Here is a 12,167-nt window from a genome sequence, read left to right on the forward strand (position 1 = left end):
ATTGTATATCAAAGCTTCAGAAATTTTAAAGCTGAGAGGAGGAGGAGGGACTTTTTTCCAGGTTTTTTGGGGAGCGGGGACAGGAATTTTGAGGAAAAATTGAAATATGTCCAGTACTTTCATAATCAAATTTAAACATATTGATTGCTTTAAAAGCATAACAAGCACAATTTCTAACTTAGCTAGAAAATAAAATGGTTTTATTTGGCATAATTATGGAATTTAGAAGTATAAATTGCTTCATTTTCTGAAGGAAAATTGTGACTATACCTGTACTCTAGAGAGAGCTGCAGTTCTACAATCTATACTTTCTTAGCACATGTCGCTTAGCTTTTACCATCTGAGAGGTGGGTAAAAAATAAAAGTGACAAATAGAAGACTACTTTTGGAGGGAACTAAATAAAGTGTATTGTTTGGACAGAAACAGTCTTCTAGCATGGCTTCTTTGCCTCCCACTGCAACCTGAAATGCTGCCCCTAGGTGTGCGGGATTCCCAGGAGAAGCATGAAGGGGAGAGTTTGATCACTGCTGCAGGAGGCAAGAATTGACAAAAATTACCCTCTCCAGCATGCACAGATCTCTTCAACAGGATTCAACCCCTTGGATTCTTTAATGATGAAAAAAATCATGGGGGAAAAGGCTGTTGCATAGAGATCAGGTGGTATCAGGAAGATCTTGATTTCCCATCCACATGGGTGACAGTCTGACTTTCTTGTGATCTTTCCTGAAACATGGCAGCAAAGAAGGTTCAGGAAAGGTTGCAGAAAAGGTGGTGGGAGGTTTTCAAAAGCAGCACTGTAATGTGAGGAAGCGTGTGTGTGCGTGCGTGCGTGCGTGCGTGCGTGCGTGCGTGCGTGCGTGTGTGTGTGTGTGTCCTGCTTCTCCGTGGCATCCAAGCCGAGGCAAACAACCCATGTATAAGGGACATAAGTCTTGCAAGGGCAAAGAATGTAATTACACCAACTGCTCCACCAGTCAAGTGGCCAGTGTGATTAGTGGGGACACTGCTAACTATATTAGAACCTCTAGATCAGAGAGCCATAATCATGCCCTCCTTGCAGGCAAAAATATAGTATCTCAATCAACATCGCGATGCCTTTGTAGAAACTTTGCCTTTTTCTTTTAAGTAATTCTTAGACTGAAAACTTCCAAAGATGGAACTGAATGGGATGTCTTTGAAGTGAAACGCCTTCTTGACCATCAAGATAATATTCTGTCATTGATCAGTGTCAGTGGTAAGACTATTGCTAGTTTTATTGTCAATGCTACATTGTAAATTGCAAAAAAAATTGCTGCTGCCCAATTACAGCTTAATGTTTTTGCTTGATTTTAAAAATGACCAGCTGCTTCTGGATATGCTTTATTTTTGGCATCTCCTCGAACTCATTTACTTTTAATAATATAGCAGCCATCACGTACCCAGTTAAATAGGTTAGTTCTACCACCAGTGTAAAATGCTGTAGGATAAACAACAATTACTGTGCTTACTCTTGCACTACACATGTATCTCCCAAGAAATGGTCGGCACTGTGAGCTCTGGCAGTGCTGATCTTTTGAGTAACTGCCCTTGAAAATCTAGAGTTTAATGCAGACTTGTAAAAAAAATGGCATATATTATTTGCTTATAGCAAATAAGAATTGCCTCCAGTGATCATGCAGGGAAGTTTTACATTTCTTCTGGGTTGTGAGTGATTACTCTAGATAAGTGCCGGCAGGTAGGCTAATTAAAATTTTTGTAAACTGGGGATATTTGTGCATTTCTTTGCATGCCTAATTTAATGTCTTCTTTCTAGAAAGGGAAGCAAAGGCAGGAGGGGGCTGAAAGCATGTATTGATCCCCTGTTTGTTTTTCTAATAGAGAATGTGGATCTGTTTCCTAGAAGCAGCTTGTATTTTTCCACTTTAGAATGAGGAGGGGAATAATGGGAGAAAAATGGGAGAAGAGAGCAACTGTGAACGGTAAAGAAGTAGGATTGGGGTGTTTGAGGTTGGTAGCAGGTGGCTCCCCATCACCAGGCTGTGGTTAGCTCACGAGACAGTTGCCAGCCACTTGTCAGCTGTAACCATATGTTCTTGGCCCTTTTTGTAAGTTCATTGAACCAGATGTAATTGTGGTGGGTTTTTTGCAAAAGATTAAGAAGTTAACACTTTTAAAACATTACATGATTAAAATCCCTCATAGGTGTCCAGTTGAAATGAAAGGAAGCTGTGAAATTGCTCATTCATTTTACTGAGACATGCAAAATTGTGCCCTTGTTTTCTTTATCGCTTGATTTTATTAAGCACAGCATTATTATATACAGCACTGGCATTTAAATTTTTTATTAATTTTTGGAAACTTCATTTGATTTACAATTTGTTGTTTATGGGGTATCTAATATTTTTGGTACCTAGATTTGACTTTTGCAACAGGCTCACATGTGGGTGAGCTAATAGTCTGGGATGCATTGGACTGGACAATGCAAGCATACGAATGCAACTGGGATGCATCTCTTCATGTGGACCCACAACAAGAAATAAAATTATCACACAGCCAAAATAAAATCTCAATTCAACATTTAACGTCTGATGAAGAGGTAAAATTTTTAAACATTATAAAACTTAAGACTAGTAAAACCATAGCCCTCATTAGTAAATACTTATTTAAATATGCACTTTCAGTTTGTCATATCCAGTTTTATTGAATGATTTTCACATTAATCAGGAGAAGCTGATTGATCAGTCCTAAAAACTTTTATTTGGCTTGCCATCATCCTTATACTACTGCAGACACATTTTGGAAAACTTTCCCTTGAAAGACACATTCAGTGAATGGAGACCTGGGCCGATTCCAGACGGCCCTCTGCAATCCAAAACGTTGCGCGTTGTCGCGCATCACCGCGTGGAAAACGCGAAATATCGCGTTTTCTCGTGCGAGTTTTGCGCGAGGTCACGCAAAACTCGCGTGAGAAAACGCGATATTTCGCGTTTTCCGCACGACGACGCGCAACAACGCGCAACGCTTCGGATTGCAGAGGGCCGTCTGGAATCGGCCCTTCAGTGTTGCTTATACATTCCTGGATGAGTGTACTCCAGTTTCTTTGTTAGGCTGGGAGTGGAACAAACTAGGATGAGAGACATAGCATTTCTGAGAAATAAAAGTAGCAGCGAACTAGATATTTGCTGTGCCATGGAATTGTCCCAAATGGGATTTATGAGCAAAGATCAGTTTGCATTTGTTGCTGTTCTTAGTGTGAAGTTGACAACCACTTCAGTAATTTTCTCATCGTTTACATTCCACAATAAAGTTCCTCATAAGCTTATATTGAGGCTTCATTTATAATAGTCCTTTACACCACAGTTGCAATAGGTTTTGTTTCTATATTTGTATACTGTATTTTTGCCCACTAATGCCTTCAAAGCGGCTCACAACATAGTCATTAAAACAATAAAATAATGATACAGTATACATATTACACCTTATAACAAGACTTAATGGAATCACAGTAATTAGTAAAATAGTGTTAAGATGCTGTAAGCTGCAGCTTTACAGAATAAACCATATCCCACCAGACACTACAAGTTCTTTTATTCTAAATGAATCTTTTAAAGGCCTCAAAAAGTATCTGGAATGAAAATAAGTATCTGCAATTTAGTAAAGAGTCCAGTAGCACCTTTAAGACTAACCAACTTTACTGTAGCATAAGCTTTTGAGAACCATAGTTCTCTTCGTCATATGCATGGAGGGTATGAAGAAACTGGCCAGATATATATAGGTGGTGAGGGCAGGGGGGAGTAGATGCAAATCAATTGTAAAAGTCATGAAAGAAGTAGTGTGCACAATCCAGGCTGGGTGTGACCCCTCCCCTCCATAGCTGAATCTGAATAGAATGCCTGAAAGGCAGTTACTTCTGATAATGAGATAACAATTCATAGTCACTATTCAATCCAAGTCTGAGTTAAATTTACATACGAATTTCAGTTCAGCAGCTTCCCGTTGGATTTTGTTCAACAGGGCCAGACTAGTACCCAGAAACAGCCTGTTCCAGGCAGGGGCGGTGCCAGGGTTTTCGGCACTCGCGGCCGGCTGGGCACCTCCCACGTGTGTGCACGCACCGGCCTGCATGATGACATCACGCATGACATAATGGGAGCATGTGCGCCGCCTCCAGCCTGATCTCTGCGGCGGGCAGCTGTGATGGTGGCTGTGATGGTGGCCTCCGAGCTCTCCCGCTTGGTTGCCTGCGCTGCCGCAGATGCCTGCCCGCGGCTGCTGCGCCTGGCCAGAGGCGTGTGCTGGTGGCGGTGCGGTGTGGGAGGGATAGGAGGCTGCAGCTCTGTGGCGCGCGCTCCTGCCCCCCTGCGCCTCCTCCGGCGCTCCCTCCAGCACCCCATGCCTGAGACCACCGCCTACCTGGCCCCAATGGGCACGCTGGCCCTGGTTCCAGGACAAGCGTAAAGGAACCAACAACAAAACACCACTGGTTGTCACCTATAGTTCCCAGCTTAAACCCATCCAATGTATCATCAGTGATCTACAGCCCATCCTGGAAAACGATGCATCTCTCTCACAAGCCCTGGGTGGAAGACCTTTCCTTGCCTACAGACAACCCCCCAGCCTTAAATGACTTCTCACTAACCATCATGAATCGGCTAGCAGAGTCACCAACACAGGTACCAGACCCTGCAACAGACCCAGATGCCAACTCTGCCCTCATATATACCCAGGAAATACGATTACAGGACCCAATGGCATTAACTACACTATCTCTGGCTTTTAGCTGCTCATCCTCCAACGTGATATATGCCTTCATGTGCCAACAATGTCCTTCTGCTCTGTACATTGGACAAACCAGCCAACTTCTGCACAAAAGAATAAATGGACACAAATCTGACATTAAAAATGGCAACATCCAGAAACCAGTGGGAGAACGCTTCAGTATACCAGGAGATTCCATCAAGGGCTTAAAGGTCAGCATAGTTTTGGTTTTTTAAAAAATTTATTGAAGCTTTTCAGTAAAGGTCACCATAGTTCAACAGAAACCTTTCAAAAACAAAATCCAACGGGAAGCTGCTGAATTGAAATTCATATGTAAATTTGACTCAGTCAGACTTGGATTGAATAGTGACTTTGAATGGTTATCTCATTATCTGAAGTAACTGCCTTTCAGGCATTCTATTCAGATTCAGCTTTGGAGGGGAGGGGCCACACCCAACCAGGATTGTGCACTCCATTTCTTTCATGACTTTTGCAACTGATTTGCATCTCCTTCCCCTCTACCCTCACCACCTATATATATCTGGCCAGTTTCTTCATACCCTCCATGCATCTGACGAAGTGAACTGTGGTTCTCAAAAGCTTATGCTACAGTAAAGTTAGTTAGTCTTAAAAGTGCTACTGGACTCTTTACTATTTTGCTACTACAGACTAACATGGCTAACTCCTCTGGATCCATCTGCAATTTGTGGCTTACTGAATGTCACTAGTGGTTGGAGTACTGTATTTTATACCAATTGAGGCATAATATAAAATGGTATTTTAGTAATTAGTGATAATACAGTTTAAGGAGCAGTGTACCTCTTACCTTCCTAGTCATTTGGTGAAGGTAACAATGTCGTAGTCCTGCTGGAAATCCATTATACAATATAATAGTGTTATGTCTGTTTTCTTAAGATGTTCCATTGACTTTTCTTTTCAGTGTGTGTTTGCTGCTGTTGGAAAGGGCATATATGTGTATAACCTTCAAATGAAGCGTGTGATTGCCTTCCAGAGGACTGCTCATGACTCTGCTGTCCTGCACATTACAAAAGTTCCAAACAGGTGCAAGTTAGTCTAAAATTTTCGTTCACTAAAAAAAAAGTAAGCATCTGAAAGATCAGTAGGACCACATTTCATTGTTAGTCTTTTTTCCAGTGTTCCTTTGCATAACATCCTTGCTACCAACTGTCTTTCTCCCATATGTATCTCCCCTGGCAGCAGTGAAAGCTGCACTTAATCCTGAATTGCCCTTTTTGAAACAGAAACAATTTTAATACTGAATGACTCCAACATTGATATGAAATTAACAGGGAGGGCGGGAAGTGTGTTGAGTAACCACATTTCATCTAAAAAAAATCACTTAAAATGAGATTTAGCTGCTTTTGACCTATGTGGTATAAATATATTACATTTTATCTTTAATTAAGTAGAATAGCCTGTGTGAAATACATTAACTTTTAAAATGAAAAATGGTGAAATCATATCACTGTGTACTTTATGTGCCAAGTTTCCTTAATTATGATCGTATATGATTATATTTAAAGCATTTGCAATAACTGTGACTGAATTGAGAATTAGCCAGTCAATCTGTCTCTTTCATCCTGTTTCATCTTGGTGTTATTTTATTGGCACCTTGATATGTTCAGATTATGAATCGCAGTCGAGCAAAAAGTAGTCGTTTAGCTCATGGCATTGCAGATCCCACCTCCCCCACCAACTCCATGGTTCTGAAGGGTCTCCCTGACAGCCCAAGAATGGCATAAGAGGAAGAAGAGAGATTTTGGAAGGCCCTGGTACATACACAGAGTCACTGTGTGTGGTATATGAACTTCTGAAATTATGTACATGAAGGTTCCAGAACTGGATAAGCATTTGTTTTTATTTGAAATCCATTTGACAGGATTCAGTGGGTAGATAGAATTATGATATAAATTTCCCATTACTAAAACATGAACTATTAGCCTATTACACTGCTATTAAATCAATTAAAATCTGTTTTGTATTTACTTTGCATTCTATACTGGTTGTCTACACCCAAGTGATACTCAATGCGGTTTGTACACAAATAAATAATAAAATCAATAAAACACTAAACCCTTAAATCCATTCCCCAAACATGCTTAAAATATTAGCAAAAAATCAAATCAAGAAACCTTTGGCCAGCACTACAAGATTTTCCTAAAGTGCCAAATTTGACGAGCCACTGACAGACATGCTTCTGATGGAGACTTGTTCCAAAGAGGGGGTGTGTGACCACAAAGAAGCTGCAATTCCATGCAGAAGTCATATTCTATGTAACCCATTGCTGGAGGAGTGCAGGATCCACAACCCTGTGCTTCACAGGCAATCCCAAGGTAAAGCACATTGCTGTAGTTGGTATACAAGATTACAAAAGCATTGGTAACTGAGCCATATCCCTGTTGATGTGGATGAAGCTGTTTCCTAAGCTTTAGCATAGTAAAAGGCACTCCTGACCTGTAATCCAACAGAAAAGTGACAAATATGTACCTTATTACTTGAGGTGAGTGAAATCTCTTCCAGATCAGGCAAAACTGACATTTTTGGACTGACTCACTATCATGATCTCATTCATGTCCTGATTAAGCCTCAGAATTGATCCTCATCTAATCTTGCTTGAGTGTTCATTCAGAGACTGCATTGTTGCTCTGGGATTCGACTAAAATGAAAAATAGAATGGGTGGCATCAGCATAAGGATGGCACTGCACTCCAGACTGAAGCTATCTCCCAGTGGCTATAGACGTTGAAGGGCACTGGAGATAAGGTAGAACCTTGCACATCAGCTTTGGACTTGAAGCTCAGAGAAATACCTTTCCAAAAACAGGCTTTGTGGTAATGGCAAGGTTAGAGTCCGATGGCACCTTAGCGACCAACAAGATTTTCAGCGTATTAGTTCCCTTCTTCAGATTACAGCTTTGACTCTCAAAAACTTATAACCTGAAAAGCTTATTGGACTCTAAGGTGTCACTAGACTCATGTCCTGCTGTTTACTGCAGACACGCGGCTACCCTACCTGAAGCTATTTTAGTGGGAATGATAATTCTTAATGTTTACAAGTAGCTGTGAAGGAGTTTGATTAATTGTATGAATTTTTATCAAATGTACATGGTGCTATATTACGTTCTAGTAAATGTCAGAATTTGATTTGGTTTTGACAGACAATTAATATCCTGTTCAGAAGATGGCAGTGTTCGGATATGGGAATTACGAGAAAAGCAACAACTTACAGCTGAGCCTGTTCCATCAGGTCTGTGTCTCTAGATTAAGAATTAATTGCATAAATGGGAAGGGAGGAGGGATGGTCCTATCTAACAGCTTTTCAACACATGACACTGAAAGTGCCCCACAACCTTTGGCATGCCTTACTGCCGTGTGTCAAAGTTGTTCATGTGATAGCCAATGGGGTGAATCTGTTTATTTCTTAAAATATTTATACCCCACCTTTTCACTGAAATGTGGGGCATTCCTCCAATTTAAGTGGCTGTTCTGTTTGAAGAATGCTCAGGCTGGAGGAAGGCTAAGTATCATATATTCTAATAGTCAAATGTGGTTTCATCTGTGAATGCTTAAATCCATAAGTCGGGACCATGCTGATACAAGGGAGATTTTCCTTCAAACTGGGGGATCCCTCCAGGTTCACAGAAAAATCTGAAAACTTACTCAAAATGGAGGGGCGGTCATCCCGCCAAGGAACTTTTCTGTTTGCGCTTGTACAGAATTGGAAGGAGATAAGTACTGCACAAGTGGCCCCGTGAGGAGCTGCAAAGAGAAGATGGCTGGGTTGAGGGAAGTACTCAGAGACTGGAGGAGGAGGTGGGCCAATTCTGGCTGCCCATGCTATCAAATGACAGCTGCGGGCCAGGCCTTTGGGTGGAGGAAGCATTGGGGTGCAAACGTGTGGTGGGAGGAGGCTATGCTGGGCCCAAATGATGTGAGACGGCTGCCACAGTGGCCACAAGATGGCAGTGTGTCAGGCCACCACAGCCTGGCTCCAAGGGTGAGATGAAGGAGGGGAGGGGGCTTCTGCAGTGTTGTTTCTTATATATAGAACCTTCACTGATTATGACCACTGGAGTTGATCAGATAAGAATTTCCTTTCTATTTGTGGTTTGTAAAAGGTTTTTACTCTCCGGTTGCTTTGGCTGGCATATTGCTTTTTATGTTTGGGCAGTTCAGGCACAAGACCCAAACCAGCCAAAAAGAAACAGGCAGGCCACAAATAATATTAGCCTGTTCAGGAGTCCTATGAAGAAGTATTTACTGTATTGCTCCCAGTATATCTGGGGTGGGAGACTTTCCTCATTCCCTCCTGGTTATATTCCTCTTTGGTACCTGCCACTGGTGAACTTTTGACCATGCACAGAGTGCTAGCAAATGGATAAGTAGTTAGGTCAGTGGGTGAGGATACCTTTTGATGCAGCTTTGTTCTTAACCAAAGAAAGATCTTTATTATACTGCATTAGAATCTAAAATACAGAGAGCACAAAATATGCAGGAAGATATATCACACTTAAGGCTAACAGCTAAATATGACAAAGAAAACAAATTACTAATGTATATCTACAACACTGGAGATTACCTTGGGCATCCTTCAGGATGGACATACATCTTTTTGCAGAATCAAGGTAGAGACAAGCTGCTGTCCTACCTCCCCCTCCAGTTTGCAGATAACTAACAACACAAAGGCTGCAGATCTTTTTTTAAATCATTCTTTAGAGAGGTAGATCCCCCTCTCCACCCAAGTTAGGACTAGCCTCCTTCCAGGCTCCCTCACATCCCTGAACCCTAGTCACATTGCCCACAGAGCCCGGGCTTTGTGATGCCACCAGAAGGCTATAAAAACATCCATTTCATCATCACAGGATGACAACAAATAGCAATGCCCAGGCCTCTTTATTGTTTCTTCTTCCTGAGAAGAAATCAGCTTTCCCAGGGACTAGGTCAGAAGGTGAATTAATGGCTAACTTGATATTGAAAGGCCAGTTTGATATCTTTTTAGCATAACAAGTTCATTTAGGCAGCTAGGCATACCTTGAGGAGCTAGGTATGTCCTATCTCATTCACAATCCTTTTGTTTTTAAGTAGTTTTGACTTAGTTTAATGTGTGATGCAATTTCTATTTCAGGTTTTTTTAGTATGTGGGGATTTGGAAGGGCGACCAAGCAAGCCAACAACACAGCTAAAAAGGCACCAGAAAGCACCACTATTTATTCTTTGGATCTTACTGGGGATTTGATCGGGCACTCATCAGCTGTGCAGGTTTGTTGGAAATGTGATTAGAAGATAATACCGGCATTCCTTTAATATGAGGATTGTTTCTGTTTACACTTGTGTAATTTAGAACATTAGGGAAGAGAAACTGGATTTCTGTTGAGCATGGAAGACATTGTTCTGAAAAAGACCAGTTGATTACATTATGCTGATAATGTGGTTTTCATTGCAGATGTTCCTGTACTTTGGCGAACATGGTCTGGCAACATGCTCTGCTGATCATCTCATTATTTTGTGGAAAGATGGAGAACGAGAGTCTAGACTGCGTAGCTTAATGTTATTTCATAAATTAGAACACAGTGAAGATTTGCAGCTTAGGATTTGAAATGATTTAATAGGAGATAAATATACTAATGAAACAGGAATTATTTATAATATTATCCTATGCAGGGTTAATCAGGCCTAAGCTCTTTGATTTCTCTGCATGGGATTCCACTGTTAAAATTTCAAGTGCTAAAAATAACTTAATTGTACATCTCAACTCCTTAAAACTCTGCTAATTATATATAGCTTGCTGTCATTGACTCTGTAGTTGGTGTTATTAGGCAAGATTTATCCCGCTGTATCATCTTCTACCAGCAGGTGAAGCCATTTTTGTTTCATTTGGCATAGTCTTACTAATCCTGTTTCTTGCTTGTTTCAAATTGGTGCATTTATATATATACATGTAGTTAATTAAAAGTTTAATATCTTTTTAGTTGTTTGCTACCTTGAGGTCCCTGATTGGGCAGAAAGGCAACATACAAATAAGTTAATAAAATAAATAAATGTGCCAGGCATAAGTTCCGGTATTTGAAGCAAAAAATTTGGAAAAGAAGTCCAAGATAGATAATCCATATCTTCTGCTTAAATGGTGATATCACCGGGCATAACCACAGCATGTACCCTGAAACCACATCTTCTGTATGGCCTATCAGTCCCAGTCTGAAGCATCTCTCTGATATCTGGTGGATTCATAGGACAATCTTATGAGTAAACTGCAACTTTTAAGTCTAAGGAAAATTGTTTAATGGTTTTGAAAATTTTGTTCTGTTTTGAGACCTGGATTTGAATTCTGATCTCTGTGTTCCATTTAAGGTATAAGCCAGTGAGAGCAAGTTCTGAGCCAGGCTGAAGTAATTTGTGTGATGTCTATGAATTTTAAGGATTTCACCAGTTGTGGGAACTCTGAATATTGGACCTGAAGACAGTGTCCCTGCTATAGATACTTCTAGGAGACAGTAGAAAAGAGCAAGTGTCCAGTAGCACCTGTAAGACTAACAAGGGTATGAGCTTTCGTGAGCCACAGCTCACTTCTTCAGATACAGCTAGAATGTGAGTTCATCTGTCCTTATATCTTGTAGAGTGGAGTGATCACGGAAGCTGAATGATAATAGCCGGTGAATGACAATGGTAGGTGTGATTGAATAGGGTGGGGTATGCAGAGGGGTAGTGGATGCTGAGAAATCAGCATGGGTGATAAGACAGGAAGCCTTTGTCTCAGTTCAGTCCAGGTGGAGCATTGTCTTGAGCTTCGTTATCAGTTGCAGTTCAGCAGTCTTTCTTTTTAATCTCCCTTTGAAATGCCTGTACAGGATAATTGCTACTTTCTAGGAGACAGTTAAGGAAATATGAAATTCTGTTTGGAGATTATCAGAGGACTTAAAAAGCTGTTCTTGATTTGAGACAAGTATATAATACCTGCTTTAACCCAATTCTTCCAGATTATAATTTTAATCTTGGGGTTATCCCAAAGTGTCACATGCCCATTTGAACACAGGATGATCTTGAATTTTTCCAAGTGTTCTTGCTTGCCATTATAGTGGTGTATATATGAATGTGTGTTTGACAAGGGTAAAACTCTTGCCTTTCTAGTGTAGGCTGGAAAGTTACCAAGCCATGAGTTGTAGGGGAATGATTGACTGATAGCCCCCATTCCTCGGAGAACAGCAGACCTAATGAGGCTTCCTGAGAAACACCTCCCCACCTAATCTCATCAATGCCTTCCTCCACATTTCTGCCCAATACTTAACAGAACATCAAGTGATATTTTTACCTATAGTCCATCCCAAGACAGTTATGTCATACCTTTCCCAATTTATTGTTCCACCTTCAGGCAAGCCATTAAGATACTGTTTTTAGAAGCAAGATGTCAGTTTT

The 12,167-nt window shown here is 40.8% G+C and overlaps 1 protein-coding gene across 1 annotated transcript in view; it reads left to right on the plus strand.

The window, feature by feature from the left end:
* WDR41 (WD repeat domain 41) overlaps window positions 1-10,725 on the plus strand; it is a 28,637-nt gene extending 17,912 nt beyond the window's left edge. Inside the window, exons 8-13 of the mRNA XM_054987213.1 lie at window positions 1,128-1,235; window positions 2,395-2,576; window positions 5,679-5,800; window positions 7,916-8,004; window positions 9,883-10,016; window positions 10,201-10,725. Of these exons, the coding sequence (XP_054843188.1) occupies window positions 1,128-1,235; window positions 2,395-2,576; window positions 5,679-5,800; window positions 7,916-8,004; window positions 9,883-10,016; window positions 10,201-10,353 (788 nt within the window). The 3' untranslated portion in view covers window positions 10,354-10,725. The remainder of the gene's footprint in view (window positions 1-1,127; window positions 1,236-2,394; window positions 2,577-5,678; window positions 5,801-7,915; window positions 8,005-9,882; window positions 10,017-10,200) is intronic.
* Window positions 10,726-12,167: the final 1,442 nt, after the last annotated feature.

The sequence above is a fragment of the Eublepharis macularius genome, chromosome 8, assembly GCF_028583425.1.
Source record: "Eublepharis macularius isolate TG4126 chromosome 8, MPM_Emac_v1.0, whole genome shotgun sequence".
Lineage (NCBI taxonomy): Eukaryota > Metazoa > Chordata > Lepidosauria > Squamata > Eublepharidae > Eublepharis > Eublepharis macularius.